Raw genomic sequence first — 21,058 nt, forward strand, 5'->3', positions numbered from 1 at the left:
AGCTCACGATCCACTGGGAAATACAGATTAGTAAACAGACAGTTATAATACAGTGTATAAACTGCTATAAGTGAAGGAGGGTCATTTAAATCAACTGGATGAGTCAAGGATGTCCTCTTAGAGGACATAACAGTTAAATTGAACCTTCAGTGCTCATTAGCAGTTGAGCAGGTGAAAGGAGTTGGAAGAAGGAAAAGCAAATGGGAATGGCATATGTGAAGGATAGCCTGTTCAAGGAATAAAAGAAATTGGTTATGGTTTGCTAAAGGGGACAGCTAGGATAAGCAGGAAGGCGGCCAGAGAGACAGCCAGCTTCAGGGCATACAGAGCCATCTAGGCCATTATAAAAAGTAGGACTTAACTCATAAGAGCAATTGAGAAGCTATTGAAGGAATTTAAGTAGGTGACGAACATGAGCAGATTTGCATTTTAGAAAAATTACTCAGGTTGGGGAATGGAAATAGTTCAGAGAGATTAAGATTGTAAGTAGAGAAATTAATGAAAAACTGATGTAGTAATTAATCCAAGGAAGGAATGTTGATGGCCAAGATTAAGGTAATGGCTACAGGAACTAAGAGAAGTAGACAGAACTGAGAGACATTTAGAAATGGATTAGATGTGACTTTTAGTTGATGAAGGAAGATAGAGTTTGATTTTTGCTAGAAGTATTAGGTACTCATTTACCTTTCCTTACCTGTAATACCGATGATTTGTGGCTAGAAAGAGTTTGAACAGTGCTGAGGAAGAAGTTCTAAGATTCTTAAGCTAATCTGCTTAAATTACCATGCATTCATACCTGACTTAGAGTAATAAATTTCATTAGAGATCTAAAACTATCCAAGAGATCGTATTGTACCCTCAAGATTTTACTTTGGCTCATTATGCAACTTAAATATTTTAATTTTTCTATGTTTAATACCACAAATTGATGCTAGCTTTTATTTAGAAATAATTACTGTTCTAATAGATATAAATAGACCGTGCATATAAATCCACTATTGACATGCATATATTCAAATAGTGTAGGTTCAAATTCAGTATTGATTTGGCCTTATGGAATGAAAAGTAATAGCCCTCTGTACTGTGCTTACCTCCCTAACACTATGAAATGCTATTAATAATACCTCAAGTTTCTTTCCAAGGCAGAATTTTTTACATGTTTTATATGCTTCCTTTTGAATTTGCATGAAAGAAATCTTGGGAGATGTATTCTGTCCCTGCCTTGTAAATTTAATATATCTGGGGCTTTTAACGTAACACACAGATCTATTTTACTCATTTTGTCACTTGTACTACTCATCTCATAGTATATGGATGTATCTTCATTTTTTTAACCAGGTCTTAATGATTAACTTTAGGTTATTTCCAGTTTTTCATTTATATTATAAACAAAGCTACAGTGAACATGCTTGTACTGATACCTTGCTATCTGTACAATTATTTCCATAGGTTTGTGGAAATAAACATCACCCAAATGAGATTAGACTGTTTACTCAGAGCTTGCTATAGTAAAGAAACTTTATGTTTGTCTGTGACTCAGAGTTAGGCAGGGGAGTGATAAAGTTAATAAAGTGATGTTGGAAAAAGGGGATGGCTTTTCAGGTATGCTTAATTGGAAGTTGTTGGCAGGAGGAAGCTGAGGGAGGCTCAAGAGAAGTTGAGTATCTTATGTGATTGGTTTGGGGAGCATATCTCTTTCACTGGTTGGTCCTGAGTCTCTTAGGTTGAAATTCCTGTTGGTGGAATTTTGAGGTCATAGTGTGTGCGTGGGCACGTGTGCGCATGTTTGTGTGTGTGTGTAATTTCTAATAAATATTAAATATGCCTGTTTCTCTGTAACTGTTTCAGCTTAGGTTTTTTCAAACTTTAAAATGTTTACCAATCTGGTAGATAAAAATTAACGCATGTATAAAAATTTATACATGTTCATTTATTGTTTTAGGTTTCTAGAATTAGTTATTAGAATAATCTTAAGTTTATGAAAAAACTGTCTTCGTGGCAGAGGTGCTTCATAATTAAATATAACAAAGAATAATTTTATGTTTATGAGATTTTTGACTGATATATTGTAACCATTGTTGAAAAATCACAATTGAGCTAAAAGTTTAACCCATAAAATTTAAATTTACTCAGTTTTAAGTTAAGTAATAAGTTTTAGGTTTATTTGTAAAGCTTTCAGATTCTTAGATACTTTAAATGCACTTTACTCAATTTGTAGAGAAGAACTGTGGATGTTTCATGTGTGGTTTTAAAACGGTACTATGAATTTCAGTGATTATAAAAATGGTAACCAACTGCATTTCTTTAAGAGGTTTCAAGTTTGTATTCTTTAGAAGTCTAATTGTATGTTTGTCTTCTATACATGAAATTCGTTATTTTATCTTGAGTATTCTTTTTATCTTTCATAATATTTTCCTGCCCAGTTAAAAAAATTTTTTTATCGTAGTATTTCCTGCCCAGTTTTGTTTGCTTCATAAAAAACCAAACATCCAAGCTAGTTTTTGGTGAATATATTTTGTATTCTCGTTATTATTAGCTACTCAGAATGACACCTTTAAAAATTTTGTCTAGGTCTGCATGAATTTGATGCCTTGAAGGATCCTGAAGTTAATGAATTCCGAATAAAAATGCGCAAATTCAGTGAGGAAAAGATTCAGTCGCTTGTGGGATTGTCTTGGATGGATTGGCTAAAGCAGACCTATCCACCAGAGCATGAACCATCCATCCTTGAGAATTTAGAAGATAAGCTTTATGGAGGAAAGCTTATTGTGGCTGTTCATTTTGAAAATTGTCAGGTAATAGTATATTATTTTAAGAAATACTTTGTGATAAATTTGTTAATTTTACCTGAATGCAGCACCAATCTTAGAGGAGGCTGTTGCTCACCTAGTAAAAACTTACAAAGACTATTTTGAGATTTAAGATGGAAATGCATTTAGGATTATGTATGACAATCTAAGTTGACACATTCTTTACACATATATGGTTTTTTGATGCAGTGGTATGTTTGTTTAGATCGGGGTCAGCAAACTGCAGTGGTTTTGAATGGTTTTTCTATTTTTAAAAAAAGATGTAAAAAACTCAAAGAATTTTGAAGGGATGTTTTAAAAAAAGGAAAGAAAAGAAAGAAGAATATTGGACAGAGACCTATATGTTTTCAGCAAAGCCTAGTCCTTTAGAAAAACGGTTTGCCAACCCCTGGTCTAGATAATGTTGTTTAATATGGATATAATTTTGTTTTCCCATGTGATTTTTCTCTTACCTGTAAAATGAAAGTTTTGATCAAATGATCTCTCCCCCCCCCCATATTCTTACATTTGCATTCTGTGAATATGTGAATTAAATGCTGAAATGGAATTGAGCATTATAAGAGTATAGATACAGTTAATCTGTATTTGACTGTTTACTGCAATAGTACAAACTAGATCATGCTGCTATCCTTGTATCAAGTATGCTCATTTTATCATTTAGATTCTGGTCTTAGAATTAGGGTGGGAGTACAAGGATATTTTGTTATTCAATTAGTATGATAACAACAATGAAAAAACTATCAGTAGCCATTCTGTACTGGGCACTTTACTATGCCAGGGACTGTGAAAGGTATATTTTTTTAAAATATATTCTTCACTTCTCATAACAATTCTGTAGAGTGTTGTTATCTTATCCCCACTATATAAGTGAAGAAACTGAAAAGGAGAGAAGTTTGTTTTCTTTGTGTGCCATGCCTCATAGCTGGGCAGTGGTAGAGCCAGAATTTTATCCAGGTGTTTCTTGTTTTATCAACTCTGCCTCCTTTCCAACAATACGTGTATTTGTTAGGACAAATGTGAAAAAAAAAGGATCCTACTTTCTGGGATTTTATAAAGGAAGCTTGTCTAGGGAAAAAAAACCAGTTTGTCACTCTGTCCTGAGATAATGTTGAGACTAAAGTTCAACTTAAGTCAATCAAGATTTGGATATCATAAAGTGTAAAGATCAAATTTAAAATACCATTTACAGAATTCTGCATTGTTAAAAGAGCTGGAATAATAAAATTTACTGTTAAAAGGCGATTAGAATTCAACTTGAAAATTCTTACTCTGGGCAATTTGTTCATCTAGCTCAGTGTGAGTTTCATCACATATGGGTCAAATCTCTACTGGATATACAGATTTTAATGTGATCATCATTGTAACAAAGTAAATGTGAAAAGAAGTGTTTTGAAGTTATAAGAGAAATACAGATACTGTGAAATCTTACTGGATTCCAGGCAGTCATAGAACTTAATGGTGAAAGGAGTTTAGAGATCATGTATGTAGACTCTTTGTATAACTTAATAATTCTTTTCACCATCCCTTATATCCTGTGTCTCTCACCAAATACATCCTGTGCTATGGGAAGCCTCCTGACGCAGCATGTTTTCACTGTGAGCAAGCACACATTTAATTTTGAATTTAAAAAAATTAAAAATATTCAAACTACCTTTCTGTAACTTCTGCCCATCTGGTTATAATTTCCTGTTTGAATAAGTATCCATTCAGTCTCCCTTCATTCTACACCAAATATTCAGATAGTTGAAATATAGCTGTCATATCTCTCCTTAGTCTCCTTTTCTTGTGGCTAAATACTTCCCCAGGGATTAAACCAGAAGTTCTTAGAATTTTGGATCATATAGAATAGTAAATCCTTTAAGTTATTAAATAATTCTTAGAAGTCACATATAATTTATTATAGCTTTTTATTTAGGCAAGTAATACTATTTTTAAAAAATCCTAAACTGTAATTTATCGCCAACTTGATTTCATAAGTAAATAAACATTTTACCATCAAAAAAATAGGAATGGCAGAACCTCAGAATAAAGAAACATTTGGCAACCTCCTCCGTCATATGTGCATTTTCTCTTTTGCCCCACCCCCCATCCCTGCCCACTTCTATAAAATTCTCATTTGGATCTTTCACCATCACTGCTGATGACCAGCTTTGGGATACAGAATGTGGGAACACTAAAGTAAAAATGAGATGAAATGTAGCAAGGTATTCTTTTAGGTTAAAAAAATTGGTTATCCAGGATTGGTAGGGGGAAAGAAAATTTACTGAAATTTTAAATGTAAACTAAATATTAAATGTAAATGTACATATATAAACATTATACATGGCTGTATACAATGTAGTACAAATAATACTAATAATAAGCACAAGTGTATAAAGAGTAATTTTCTTCAGCATAAATATAAAATTGCTTTTTTCTACTTCCCCCTTTTAGGATGTGTTTAGCTTTCAAGTATCTCCTAACATGAATCCTATCAAAATAAATGAATTGGCAATCCAAAAACGTTCGACTATTCATGGGAAAGAAGATGAAGTTAGCCCCCATGACTATGTGTTGCAAGTCAGTGGGAGAGTAGAGTATGTGTTTGGTGATCACCCCCTAATTCAGTTCCAGGTATCTGTTTTAACTATCAATTTTCCAAAGAAGTGTGTGTATGGTATGCATTTAAACAACTTAAGTTTCTGATCCAAAAAAATGTGTTGTCATAGTAGAATATTTGGAGCCTACAGAAAGAAAATACAGAATTAAATAATAGATATTCATAATCCTACTTGCTTCTGAGATAACCACTGTTAATTAACATTTTGGTATGTTTTCATCATTTTACTTGCAGTTATACTATGTATTTCTGATAATAATTATATGCATTTATATGTGTGTGTATGTGTTTTGTCTCTGTGTTTGTATTCTGCTTTTTCATTGAGTGTTATGTCATATTTTTCTATAGGATTATGAATTCTTAATGCAATTCGTTACAGTTGCTTACTATATCACATAAATATAATGATTTCAATAAGAAATATCAAAAAAAATAGAAAATACTTTAAGTGGCCACTAAATGAATTGTGTAAAAACTTATTTGTGATTATCAATTAAATAGGTAAAGTCATATAAATTTTCATTGTGTATTAGGAAAGTTTGCAATATCAGCCTAATATTTATAGGTATAATTTCCCCTTTCCCCTACTTCCATATGTGGTAGGAATTTTGTAAGCATTAGGTCTGACCATCCTCAAAAGCCTTTGTTAGTCTTTGAGATATTTATTTCCATTTAATCATTAATTTTTTGAGTAGATGTTTTATGTAGGACATTGAAGTGCCTTAGATTATTTTTGGAGTATAGTTGAGTTTAAATAAGATATGTGCAGTGCGACATCACTTCCCCTACCAGAAGGTATACTATTTAAAGAATAGGATCCTGGCTTTGACTTTCTAGGAACTTGATATTTTTGTTGAAATTACATTTGAAGACTAAAAAATGGTTGTTACAGAAAGAATTATATGGTTGTTACATAGACTAAGTGCGAAGTTAGGGGTAGATAGTAACAGGATTTTAGAAAAATACATGATTGCTCTTATTTATGATTTTTGTTTTAAGTGGGCTACAGGCATGCCATTTATTAAGTGATGTCTGTTTGAGAAGGAGTTATATTTTATTAGCAGGTAACGGGGATTTTATACCCTTCCCCTCATATTTTTAGTGTAGCCTTTAATTCTTGGTTTAGTAGGTAGAAAGTCTAGCAGCTGTTATAACCTTGTGTACAGCTTTGGGATCTGTGGCATTCCGATGGTAAGTGCTTGAACTCTAGCTCATGAGAGAAAGAAGGAAGGTGGAAAATACTTGGTAGTAACATAGAAGTACTGACTTCTTCCCTTCATGTTCTGTCATCTTTTTAGTAGTCTCCTGTGTCTTTAACACTTTTTTTTTTAACCTTAATAAGAGGAAAGTACATTGTTTTGCCCAAACTGGAATTTGTTTATTACAAAGAAGAATAAAAGCAGGTGTGCAGTTTTTGTACAAGGTCATATGAGAAAGAAAATATGCAGTGTAGTCAAAGGGGCATGAAGGAAATGGAATGATACATTTTTCATAGGGAAAGGTTTTTGAATGAATATAATTATCATAATACTGTAACTCCCACTTATAGGCCATTCTGGAAATGTTTTTTGTTTAATTTCAAAAATGTATTTTTAGTGGTTCTCAATTGAATACAATATATTGAATCATACTTTATATCTGTATAGAAAATTTATTCTACTGAGGAATACATTGAATTTCTGTTCATTTTATTAGGAATCTTTGGTAATGTGAATACCACTCCTTTTCTTACATGCCTCTGGACAGCAATCTTGGTTTCATGGAAATGAAACAGAGTATCCAGGTGGGATGGCCAGTAGGTTTTTCATGGAAAGACAGTAATGGTTACCTAGAACCCTGTGCTGAAAAGGTACCAGGTCTACCGCAGGGATGCATAGAAAAGTGTAGGACTTTTTAAAAAATGGTCACATGTGTACCACATATTCACCTTTCCTGACTTACTGGTCAGTTTACATTGTGGCATCACAGTCTATGATGATCAAGTCTTGCTCCTGGGAGGATACACCAGTTGGTCATACTGCTGGGTATTAAGTGCAGAAAGGAGAAGGAAAAACATCTAGACTGATGCACATATTTTTCTAAGGTTTAGCGAACAGAAAAAAAATCAAACAGGTGGATTTAAATCCAGTTCTTAAAGATACTAGGTGTATAACTTAAACCTTCTGGTTTCCAGTTCTGTAATCTATTAAAGGGGGAAAATCTCTTAGAGTTAGAAAGATGAGTTATAACATTTAAGAAGTGTCTAGTTCATTTCTTAAATACTTAGATGTTCAATTAATGGTGACTATTTTATGTTGTGATTTTAATTTTTCATATTCTTGACATGAGTTGTTAAGATACACTTTAACAGTACTTTTATTCTAGTGTTGTTCAGCTTAATTTTATTCTTCTGTTGATTTATGTTTTGCTTGAGAATCCTTCCCTTATTCTTTCTTGCCACTGTAGTATATCCGGAACTGTGTGATGAACAGGACCTTGCCCCATTTTATACTTGTGGAATGTTGCAAGATCAAGAAGCTGTACGAACAGGAAATGATTGCCATCGAGGCCGCCATAAATCGAAATTCGTCTAACCTTCCTCTTCCTTTACCACCAAAGAAAACTCGAATTATTTCTGTAAGTTTTGTGTGTGAACCTTTGGTGACCCCAAAAGGCATGTGATTCTGTTAGGTTGTATGCTTAAGCCTCACAAATACATTTTTTGTTCAATTCTTCTTCTGTGGAAACTAATGCATATTTCCAAAGATCCAGCACCATTTATTAGTAATTATCTTTTTGGCTACTATTCTTTTTCCTTACTTAAGCTACATGTAATTGTAAATAGGCTATTTATGTTTCCTGTTATCTTTTGATGCTAAAGAAAAATGCCATCAAATTGGGAATATTTTGAAATTAGAGCTAAACATAGGACTTCAAAGAGCAAGTTGAGACATTCTGGTAGAAAAGTTAGACGTGCAGAGATAGTTGATTTTCTGGTATATTTCATTTCTGTCAGCTTATCTGTAATAGTGTTTTTGGTATAGTTTGTTTCTTATTGATTACTTTTAAGCTTTAAATGTAACAAAGGCATTTTTTTTTTCTAAAATGTAATACATTTATATAAAGCAAATCTAAAGTTTGTGTTCATTGGAATAGTTAACAGTTTTTAAATAGTTCTTCAGTCTTAAGAAATTGCATGTTTAACCATTCCTTGATAATTAAAAGATTATCTATATATTAATTTATATGGTCATTTCTTAATTTATCCAAAGCTGTTAATACTATTTGTGTATGGTGTTTAATTTAGTGAATCTCTTAGCAGTATTAGAATGCTGCCTATTTTGCCATGAGAACTAAGTGCTAGTGGTTGTGATGCTTAATTTAATATATTTGATTTTTAGTTGTTAGTTCAGAGGTCTATTTTCATTATTTTGCCAATGGACATGAGAACTGATAAGATGATTTCATTGCTAGCATGAAATATTCAATTCTTTCTTTAAAATACTCTGTATTTATTTCATTTTTTTTTTATAGCATGTTTGGGAAAATAACAACCCTTTCCACATTGTCTTGGTTAAGGGAAATAAACTTAACACAGAAGAAACTGTAAAAGTGAGTACTTGTTAAGATTTGAATCTGTCTTCTGCTTTATTATTTGAATAACTCACTAAGTTCAGTGACTGTCTCATTGGATATTAAGTTTTTCTTATATTGGTCACTTATAGGACGTAGAATATGGTAATTTATTATGAGACAATTTAGAATTTTTGTTTCAAAATATTCTTTGAATAATTGGAGATGTACTGGAAAGATTGACATTTTCCCAGGGTATACTGTATGAAAGAAATTGCTTTAGATCAGGAATTCAGCAAGTAAAATTTAAGCCAAAACTATGGGTCACATGTTTCTGTACAGGCTTACTCTGCTTTCTCACCCTTGCTTAGAGCTGCACTCAGCCTCTCTCAGCCCATTTTTTTTTTTTCCCTTTCCTTTTAAACTTGCTGAACACACAGAAAATGTAATACTATTTCCTGAAATAAAATAGATGACTACATTGTAGACCACAGCTTGTTAACACATGGGGATTTATTGCACCACCCATATAATTAGGTAAAGACTTAACAAGGCATTTTGTCTCAAAATGTAAAGCATGCATTTTCCTCTATTTTGCTTGGCAGGAAGTTAAGTGAATAGTTCTGTGATCCAAGAAAGAGATTCAGTTAGTTTGAGATGTTTGCTGGCATGAGGATATATTCAGGAGCACCTTGCCAAAGATTACCAATGACTTGCTTTTATAAATGGACATTAAAGATTCTTTGGGTAGCGGTCATTAAAATAAGGGATGTCTTTGTCTTATATTCTCAGCTAGATTTTAATTTTTAATGAGTATGCTTATGGCATATAAATTAAATTGCTAAGGCATTTAGCCTTTGTTTTTATTTTAGTGCTAATTTAACTTTTTCCTTAACTTAATTTAAATTTTCTTTATTAATTTTTTTTCCAATTGCAAACAGTATAACTTGATTGTTGCAACAGGTAAAAAATAAGCCCAAACATGATTTAATAAAAAAGATCTCTCCCTATCTCTTTACCATCATACGGGATTCAAGGTCAACAAATCTTGGGTGACATTCATGTTTATACAAATATTTATAAACATGGTTTGGGGATTGAAGGGGTATTGGTTGTGTTTATTTTGTTGATTGGTTTGGTTTGTTAAACAAAAGGGATGGTATATATATTATTCTATAACTTGACTTCTTCTCTTTGTAATGTATCTCGCATAGCCCTCTGGGTTATTAAATATTCAATAGCATTCCTTGGGTATTTCTAAAGGTAGAACTCATATATAGGCAACTCTACCCTCAAGTCATATTTAGTTTTTAATTGTGTGTGTGTGTGTGTATGTGTGTATAGAATATGATTTTATATATATATATATATGGTTTTGCTCAGTGGTTTATATGTACATGTGTATAATTTACATGGGAATTCCTACTTGTTCTTCCCACTTACTAGCTTATTGTTACTTATTTTATTTCTTTTGTAGTTATTATTTCTCTGCAGCCTTCTCTTATTACCCAGTTTCTTCCTAAAGAAGCATTCACTACATGCTTATTTTTCTTGAGCAATTATGCTTTATTTCTTTGTCAGTGACAAATTGTGAGTGACATTTTATTTCCATAGGTTTTACCAGCTTCCATCAGCTGTTTCAAGCTGGACTGATTCTGTTGTTTGTGGCCATATATTCTTAGGAGTAATGGGCTTAATGTACTATTTAAAGTATCTCTCCCACTCCATTCTGTCTAGTTGTCTAGTTCCCCCCTCCCTACCCCTTTTCTTTTTCCAGTGGGGCTATATAGTTGAATTTAAGTAAGTTAATGCAAGTACTGCATGGCTTTCTTGTAGGTATATGTCATTCTTTTTATTATTTTTTAAATTTGATTCTATTGAGTTACAGATTCCTCATTCTTTTTAATTGCCACACGGGTTAGGAGTTCCAGTACAGTGTTGAAGAGAAATCTGGCCAGGGGAGGGCAGCTTTACTCTTTTTTTCCAAATTTTTTTCTTTCCTTAATGTGTTAGGGAAGGACCTTCAGTATGATGTTGAATAGAATGATGAGAGTAGATATATTAGTTGGGATTCTCCAAAGAAAAAGAACAGTAAGGTGTGTGTGTGTGTGCGCGCGTACACACAGATGTCCACGTTTCCATATATATTCGCGCGCGCGCGCGCACACACACACATACATTTATTTAAGGAATTGGCTCACATAATTATGGAGATGGTTAAGCCTGGCTATCTGCAGGGTTAGTTGGTAACTGGAAATCCAGAAGAGCTGATAGTTTTATTCTAGTCTGAGTCTGAAGGCCTAATCACCTGGAGGCGCCTGTGGTGTAGTTCCTGTTGTAGTTCTGTATGCTCAAGACCCACGAAGAGCTGCTATTGCAGTTAGGTAGTCAGGCAAGAATTCTTTCTTAGTCTGAGGAGAATCAGTCTTTTTGTTGTATTCAGTTCTTCCACTGATTGGATTAGGATTACCTTCGTTAAGGAGGGCAATCTGTTTTAGTCAGTCTACCATTTAAATGTTAATCTTATTGAAAAACACTCTCACAGAATATCTAGACACCCCAGGGCCCAGTCAAATGGACAAATGAAATTAACCATCACAGTAGACATTCTTGTTTTGTTCTTAATCTTAAAGAAAAACATTTAGTCTTTCAACTTTAAGCATAATACTAGCTGTAGGGTTTTCATAGATGCCCTTTATTCAAGAAATCCTCTTCTCTTTCTACTCTGCTGAGCATTTTTATCCTGAAAGGAATAGAAGAAAGTTTCACTGTGTCCAATGCTTTTTCTGTACTTATTGAGGTGATTGTATGGTTTTTATATTTTAGTCTGTTAATTTGATTTTCAGAAGTTGAAAGCAACCTTGTGTTTTGGAAATATGCACCGCTCAGTGGTAATATAGTAGCCTTTTTCTATATTGCTGAATTTGATTTATTAATATTTTGTTACAGATTTTTACATCTATGTGCATGAAAAATACTGGACTGCACTTTTTGTATAATGTCTTTGATTTTGGAATCAGGATAATGTTGACCTTATAAATTGAGTTGAGAAGCTTTCCCTCACCTCAATTTTCTGAACAAGTTTATATAGGATTGGTTTGTATAGGATAGGTTTATATAGGATTACTTCATCCTTAAATGTTTGGTAGGATTTACTCCAAGCCACCTGAGCCTGGAGTTTTCTTGGTGAGGTGGTTTTTAATTAGAAATTTAATTTCTTTAATGGATATATAGCTAGTCATATTTTCTGTTTCTTTTGTATCAGCTTTGATAATATTTGTCTTTTGAAGAATTTAAGTTGTTAAGTTTATTGGCATTAAGTTCATAATAGCCCCTTAAATTTTTTTTTATTGCTGTGTAACAAATTACCACAAATCCAGCACTTAAAACAATACCTACTTATTAGCTCATATTTCTCTTGGTTAGAAATCTGGGCAAGGTGTGGCTCTGTTTTCTGCTTATGGTCCTATAATGTTGAAATCCTGGTGTTAATTGGGCTACATTCCTTCCTGAAGGCTCTGGGGAAGAATCTGCTTCTAAAATGATTCAAGTTAATGACCAGATTCAGCTACTTGCGGTTGTTTCAAGCTATTTGAGCTTCTCAATTGCTTCTTGGCTTTTGGCTGAGGATTGCTCTCAGTTACTAGAAGCATCTACCAGGTCTTGGCTTGGTAGCTCTCTCTATTTTCAACTCCAGAAACAGAGAATTTCTCAAGGATCAAATCCTTCTTAATGCTTTGAATCTCTTGCCAGAAGAGCCTGGTCCCTTTACAGGGCATACCTTTGGGTCAGGCCCATGAAAGATAATCTTCTGTCCTTAAAGCCACTTATGTCATATTGTATAACCTAATCATGGGGATGAAATCCATTGTAATCACAGTCCCAGTTCTCTGGAGTCTGTAACATAATCCTAGGTGTTCAATGGGGATTCACTACTCGGACTGGCTGACACTTGAATGTCCAAACGCTGAAAGTGTTTAGAATTCTGTAGTATACAGCTTCCCGGCCAATCTTTTCCCAGCCTTGTGTCATTTCCCCTTACAGGTGTGCATCTTAATATTTAGCAGAAGCCTGAAATTGGTGCTGCCCAAGATCTAGAAGATGGTTTTAGTGCAAACAGAGCTCAGAAAGCCCTCTCATTATAGCTCTAGTTAGAATGGGTTTTTCTGACTCTCAGAGTGAGTGGGGGGATCTCCACATTTTTTCCCCCTCTCTTTTTTGTTTTCTTTTCTCTGTTCTCATTTGCCCTAGTTTCCCAAGAAGTCCTGTGGCAGCAGTAGCAGTGGTCGTGGTGGGAGTGGCAACAGCAGTGGGGACAGGACTGAAATGTACTGCTGAACCTTCCTGCCTGATTAGAGGCATTGTAGTCCTAAGAGAATGGGGCATATCCTTATTGGCCTTCCCTCCCCGCCCCCGTTCTCTCCTTCTCTGTTTGGCATAGTTGTAGGAAGTACAGGTCAAAAAAGCCTCAGTTTTCTGACTAGGTAACAAGAAAAAGGGAGTCTCAGGCAACCAAAAAATACTTGTATGATTTCAGAAAGGGAAGAGCTCAGGAAACTTAGAGGTTTATTCCTGAGCTGTATGTGTATGGATATATGCCTATATACTTTGAGAACTGAACGGTGGCATAAATCACCACCCAAGTTTCAGACTAGTCAACTGTATGGTGCACACATAGGACAGATTCAAATAGCCCTGCAAAGGGTTTGAAAACCGAACCGGTATTGGAACCACAACTCAGAAAAGGCTTGTTGGAACTTGCAGCCTGAACCTAACTGTTGTCTCCTAAAACAAAGATAATCAACATTCTGTGTAGAATATAAACAAAACCCAGAGTCTTATAACATAATAGTCAAAATGTCTAGGATACAATTCAAAATTAATTGGCATATAAAGAACCAGGAAAACCTCAAGTTGTACACACCATGAAAATCAACAGACATCACTGCTGAGATGACATAGATGTTGGAATTATCTCACAAAGATGTTGAAGCAGTTATTATAAAAATGCTCCAACAACTAAGATCAAACACAGTGGAAAAGAATAGAAAAATAGAAAGTCTTACCCAAGAAATGCAGTTGTCCTTCAGTATCTATATGGATTTTGGTTCCAGGACCCCTGGAGGATATCAAAATCCATGGATGCCCACATTTCTTATATAAAATGGCATAGTTTTTAAATACAACCTATATGTTAAATCATCGCTAGATTACTTATAATACCTAATACAATGTAAATGATATGTAAATAGTTATGAGTGCAGCAAATTCAATTTTTACTTTTTATAACTTTCTGGAATTTTTCCCCCCAGATATTTTTGATCAGTGGTTGGTTTAATCTACAAATGCAGAACCCATGTATATGGAGGGCTGACTGTAGACTATACAAGGAGGAACCATATGAAAAATAAATAACTAGAATTAAAAAACTCTCACTGAATGAACTCAATAGTGGAAGGAATGAGAAAGGAAAGAGTCAGGGAACTTGAAGATTAATCAATAAAATTTTCCAGTTTGAACAACAGAGAGAGAAAAATGACTGGAGGAGAAAGAACTCTACAGACCCTCAGATACCTTTGTGACAATATCAGCAGGTCTAACATTTGTGTAACCCGAGTCTCAGAAAGTAAAGAGAAAGAGTGCAGTTCAGAAAAACTATTTAAAGAAATTATAACTGGGAGCTTTCCAAAGTTGGCAAAAGATACAACTATAACAGATTCAATAAGTCCAATGAGCCCCAACCATGATAAACCCAGAGAGTTCCAAGCCCAGATACATTCCATATCAAAAATCATAACTTCACCCTTATTAGTCAAAAATCATAACACTCAGAAGACTAGTTATATGACTCTCAGTCAGCACTCCAAACCTGTTAAAATAGATATAACCTGGGGAAAGAAAAAAACTATCTTAATCTTTTTATCTTCTTATTTCAGTGCCTGGAGCACAAAATAAATATTTGTGCAATGAATTAATACATTTTACTATGACTCTCTCTTACATCTTTATATCCTTAGTTAAAGGCAGCACAGGACTCCTCCCATAACCAGAACAAACATGCCTTTTAATTAAGTGAAACCATGGAAATTTAGGCTACTTATGCTACTGATTTTTTTTTTTGGTGCCTAATATCAAAAGGCAAAATGTAGTGGATTTTGGCCATTTTGTTGAACAAGAAAGAAATTAGGTGTTGATGTTGGGGAAAAGTTTCTTATCTTACCCAACACAACATTTTTAATTGGTGAGTTCAGGAATGCAGTCTGTGTGTAGACTTGGCACATCCTTGCTATAGCACAGTGGAAAGTCCTTTGCATGATAAAGCCTGCCTTCTCTTGATCTCCAGGTATTCTGGGGCTTGTGAAAAAGTATCTCTTTGCAAGTTTACTAAAGTCGGACAATAAAACATGTGACTGTATTAATTAAGCATGATGGTGCTTTGAAATTCTTAACTTTTCAGAGCCTGAAGATGATTCAGAGCATCAGGAAATGTGACAATTTTGGCAAAATTTCACATATAAGTTTAGAGACTGGTTTTTCTCACTGCTTTTTCTGAAAACAAAAACCTTCTTTTTAATGCCTCCTACTACAGGAGATTCAGTGTTCAGAAAAACACAACTTTTTAATTTTATTTTAAATGTAGATGATTTTTTTCTCATTTCCTTTTAGCCATGCATGAACTTTAATCATTTTCGTGAATTATCAAATTTCTCAATCAGAATGACTTTATTTAAATAAACCACACTTTAACTATTAGATAATGATTGATATTTCAACAGGTTTCTTTAGAATGTGCAGGATCTCTTTTTGTATATTGTTACCACACCCATATTAGAGTCATCCTTTATTGTTATTCTTCTTCACATCACACCCTTTATTAGCTATTGCTGTTTACAGCTAGTATAGATAGGACTTGAGTTTTTGTTTTTTTTTTTTTAGCGTTATAGCCAACTGATCCATAATTTTACTTTGTTCCATATATCTGAATTCTGCCAGAAGTTGGTTGATGAAATTATAACTACCATTTTTTTGTTTTGGTTTTTTAAGTATTAAGTAATGTTTATTGAGTACTTACTATGTAGTGAGCTCATTTGTTTTTATTTCTCAAAAATTGTCAAAAACCAAGAGATGCAAACATTTCTAAGCTCAGCAATTTATTTTAAGTAGCTTATCTTTATCACAATAACATTGAAAAATATTCTTTTTCTGTTGTTTTGTTTTTACATTTTTAAAAAATTGAAGTATAGTCAGTTACAATGTGTCAGTTTCTGGTGTACAGCGTAAAATGTCCAGTATTCATTTTAAACTTGTGATTTTTCTGAATAAACTATATTCTGTATACAAAAAGTGATAAATTCATGTCTTAAATGGCACTGAGAATAAGACTTGAATATCATTTTTATTCTGAAATTCCTATCTTCCATCTTAACATACAGAAGATACAAAATATATTTTATATATGTTTTATTTATGATTTACCTAATCTCATTTCACAAATAATTTGAGGTAAGGTTGCTTACATACCCCTAACCCCCACACGCACAGTCTCTCTTATATGTATACAAAAATATATATAAAATTTTGACTTTTTGCGGTAGGTATGTGTATAATAAGATCCTGTATAACTGGTTGCTGTGGACTATAGATTTTGCTCTCTGCGCAGTATAGCTAGTGGCCAAAGCAAAGGAAACATGATCAGTTATAGGATTCAGAATCTCCTAAGATAAAAACAGTCTCATTAGTCATGTGGTTGTAGTTCATCCTCATATTGGAAGTGGAGAGATGTTTGGCAGCTCGTTAATGAAGGAGACACAGTGGATGATGATACGGTGGGCATCAGCACCCCTGCCTGCTTCATTATAGTAGGTAAAATAATGTTTCACATATCTATCTCTTATAATATCTTTCACTGGATAGACTTAATATATAATATTAACAGTGCAATTCAGAGAAAGTCACTCTATATGAGACCAAAGTAATTCAGTGTAAGTACTCAACAGTGTGATTTGTCTTGAATTAAATGACAATCTTTGGACTTTTCCAAAGAAATAAATATATTGTGTATCTTTCTGGAAATTATATATGTGTATTTTTATTCAAAATTGGGTTTTGGATAAAGATTAGGTAGCAGAGACTGTTGTGAGCATTTAAGTTCAGATATAAATATCTGAGACATATGTATATGAGATCAAAGCATATGTAGTTTGATTATCAACCGAGCCTAGTTGTAAAGACATGAAGTTCCTAAGCTTCATGTGTGAATACATGCTAACCCCTACCCTGCCACCCATACACCTCTGCACAGAGATTTGTGGAGTGTCACGTGTCTATGAAATAACCTACATTTTTCAGGAAGAAGGTACTCTGTAAGCCCTCTACTTCATGCACCTTATACCACATCCTCAATCTGGCCCACCCACATGACTTCACAGTTTAGTAACAATGATCTGTCTCTAGTTGGTAAGTATTGGATTCTGATTTTTATATTAGGTACATAATTTGATCTTCTTCATTACTTGTTTTCCTTATACACAATAGTAGACTAGTATTTTGTTGTTCTAATGTTTTATAACTTCTAAATAGAACAGATTGACAGATAGGAAGTATCCTTTAAGATATGTCATCTTCAAGTAATAGACAACCTGACAAAACAAGTAGCTTAAATAGGGCTTTAAATTGTTTCCGTAGTTGTATTGAATGTGAGGGAGGTGCATCTCAGAGGAGAGTAACTGTGGAAGTTTTTAGCAGTGAAGAAAAGGTAAAAAATAGTTCTTACAGCGACGAAAGAATAATTTACATTTGACATTGGTCAGTCATGTGCTGGTCTGCCCCAAAATATTTGATGTCGAGGAGAGGCAGGTAATTAGGTTTATCCAGGATACTGACTTCAGTTGAGTATGACAAAGGGAAATATGGGCATTGGCAGAGAGTTGGTGGGGATGAAGGCAAACAAAACTAATAGAGAAGTGGGGGAGGTGTTATTTTTGAAATGGAGGCCTTAATGAGGGCAGGGAATTGTTCTTGTGGAAGTTTTGGAGTGAGCTGGCAGGTGAGATAGTTGGAGAGTGAAATGTGGGAATTAATTTCACTTGAAGGTGTTAGAGTGTGGTGAAGTCAAATTCAGGGTGTGATTGTAGGAGCCTATGGCTGAGGGGAGTGAGAGGAAGTACTATGGAGATTTTGAGGTCAAGGACCTCTGAGGTCAGATGGATTGTTTGCTTCATGTGGGCCCTGCCTCCACACCTCTTAGTGTTTTTCCTCTAACTCAGATCCTTCAGATCTTGGAAAACAATTACTGATACCTTCTTTGTAAGAAAATTGAAAAAACTGTACTATCTTTGCTTATGATTCTCAAGCCTTTGCTTCTAGCCCAGATTTCTCTTTAGTTACTGACTCTGTTTTCATGTGCTACATACACATTTCTAAGGCCAACTTATATTTACTGTCCCCATCTCATTCTCTTGCCCCTTAGACTGCCTTTCCTCTTATATTTGGTAGAGCAACTAGAGTTGCCCGACTCCCTTACCTACCAAAGCTAACCAGTTGTTCACATACTGTTGACTTGACCCCATTAATATTCTTTACTATCTATTTCTTCTTCTTTGTCTTCCAGACCCTTTCATAGTTCAAGCCTTTCTATCTTTCGCTGAATTACAACAGCAGCCTCCCCACTGCTCTCCTTGCCTCTCTTTTCACACCTTTCCTTATACCCAAGCACTTCTACTTTCTTATGGCAAAGTAGTCCTTTAACTGTGTAAGTTATATTCCTGCTTAGTGGTCTTAAGTGGCACTGACTTTGCTGCAGGCCTGTCCAACTCAAGCACCTACCATGGTCCTCAGGTGTGTCTACCTATACTAGACTATGTTTGGTTCTTCAGGCATGCCAGGGGAGTTTGTCTTTGTGTGGGCAGTAGGTTTTTCCTCTAACTCCTCTGCCTGTTGAACTCCTTTTGTGGTAATATTTGGTACAACAGTGGTGGAACGTTTCTTAATCTCATGATAAATTAGAATCTCCCATCCATTGGGAGATTGTTTGATGCCCAGTCTCCCTCAGGTATATTAGGAAGGGAAAAAAAAAAAAACCTTAGAAATCCAGATTTGGTGCTCTTTCTTCCTACCTTTCATGTAATTTTACTAACACTAAATGCCATTTATTGTGCATTTCATGGTGGAGCCATTTCTTAATTGCTTAGGAGAAAGTAATTGTTATATAGTTCTTACAGGCAGCTAAAATTTTCGTTACCGAATAAAGGAATTGTGAAAATGAGAAATTGTATGTCAGTATACTCATACTCCTATTCTGTCTTGACTTTTGTTGGATGGGGGGCTGTTTTTTAAAAAAAAAATTAAAATTATCTTTATTGCATTTTGTACAGATGGGAGTCTAAAAAATTAACACAGTAAAAGCTAAAAAGCATTAGGTAGGAGCATTCAACAATAAAGGAAAGACCCAAGCCTCTCCTTTTCATATTGGCACATGTCTTGGCTGTTAAAAAGACTAGTATTATTAGTTTCTCATAGTTTAGATACTTTGAGGATAGCATAAAGGTAGACACAAAGATTTCCTAAAACTGCTGTTACGTGAGTCCTTATTTGTAATTATCCTTGTCATGTTCTTTTCGAACTGAAAATGAAAGTCCTTAGACTTTTTGCCTAATTTCAGGGAACACAGGGAAATGTCATTTAAAGTAGTATAGAGCCATGGAGTTAAACGAGGGTTTTTTAAGACTATGGCTACTGAATCTTGAAACTGTTGGTTAAAAAACGGAGAGAAACCTGAATGGCTGTTTTTAAAAAGTAATACCAAAAAAATCCTTTCCATTTTCACTTATATATACCTTCATTAAATTTAATGAGTTTTGGATTGATGTGTGCATTTGGTGTTAGTGATTAGGATCTTAAATTTAGACCATCCAGCTGTTTTATGTGATACTTCCTAGAATATTAATTTTAAAATTATTTTAAAGATAACATAAAATATAATCCCAGATCACTTAATTACTTTTTTTGTTGGGGGGGGATTAGATTTATTCATTTATTTTTAGAGGAGGTACTGGGGATTGAACCCAGGACCTTGTGCATGCTAAGCATGCACTCTGCCACTTGAGCTGAACTCTCCCCCTGAGATCACATAAGAGAATGACAAATCACCAGTATTCTTGCTGTCCTACTATAAACTACTTTTATTTGTATTCTTCACACAGTCAAGATATGAATATACTTTAACGAGTATATATAGTATTTCATTTTTCATCTAAAAGTGTGTAATAAATTATATTCCCCTAGTATACAGTATAGGCTTCATGATGGGTTGAAAATAAGAGACATACAGTGTCTTAAGTAGATGTTGGTGCCATTCTCATTAGGATTAGTTAGGTTCTAGGGACAATTTTTTTTGAGTTTGATATGAGAGAGACTTGTATAGGTTTGTTGCCTACTGGGGAGGAGGATTATTTCCCAATGCAGAGGAGCAAAGGAGGAAGGTCTAAGTACTTGGGCAGTTGGAGCAAGATGGAACCGGGAGCTTTGAAGAACGAATACCCCTTTCCTTATGAAGCTGAAGGGAACCAGATAAAAGTTCCTGCTGGCCTGGGAGTTTATTGAAAGTGTTTTAGTAATTCTTTGTAATTCCTATGCTTTAATCTTTTCTGTGTTACAATAGTCTATCTGTATTTGGTGTAAATAATCAATTTTCTTCTTTTAACTTAAAAATGTTTTTAAAGGAAGATTTCAAACTTAGGTGAAAGTAGAGAGAATGGTATAATCGACTTCCATGAACCCATCACCAACTTCAGTGATTATTTTGATAGATAGCTTTTTAGTAATTTTTCTTTTAAATTAGTTTTTTAGTGATTTAAAAATATTTAACCCCTTAATCCATCTGTTTATTTTGTGGGAGTTAGATAAATGAGTACTATTTGTTAAAGTAAGCCATTCTTTCCCTGTCACACTGTGAAGTGTATAGTCTCCTAACCTATAATTTTATTTATGCCATCAGAGCATCATTTGAAGTATTTTCTAGGTTTTAAACCCATAGATGTAATACTATAAATACTTATAATAATGTAAAAAGTTAATAGTATTATCAACATTTAAAATT

The 21,058-nt window shown here is 34.1% G+C and overlaps 1 protein-coding gene across 3 annotated transcripts in view; it reads left to right on the top strand.

Annotated features, from left to right (window-relative positions):
• The window catches only part of PIK3CB (phosphatidylinositol-4,5-bisphosphate 3-kinase catalytic subunit beta), a 149,484-nt gene that overhangs the window by 74,320 nt on the left and 54,106 nt on the right, over positions 1-21,058 (top strand). For all 3 annotated transcript variants that reach the window (XM_032487583.1, XM_032487592.1, XM_006177472.3), the window contains 4 exons: positions 2,572-2,795; positions 5,244-5,423; positions 7,855-8,025; positions 8,923-9,000. In XM_032487583.1, the coding sequence (XP_032343474.1) occupies positions 2,572-2,795; positions 5,244-5,423; positions 7,855-8,025; positions 8,923-9,000 (653 nt within the window). The remainder of the gene's footprint in view (positions 1-2,571; positions 2,796-5,243; positions 5,424-7,854; positions 8,026-8,922; positions 9,001-21,058) is intronic.

This window comes from Camelus ferus, chromosome 1 (genome assembly GCF_009834535.1).
Source record: "Camelus ferus isolate YT-003-E chromosome 1, BCGSAC_Cfer_1.0, whole genome shotgun sequence".
NCBI classification, from domain to species: Eukaryota; Metazoa; Chordata; class Mammalia; order Artiodactyla; family Camelidae; genus Camelus; species Camelus ferus.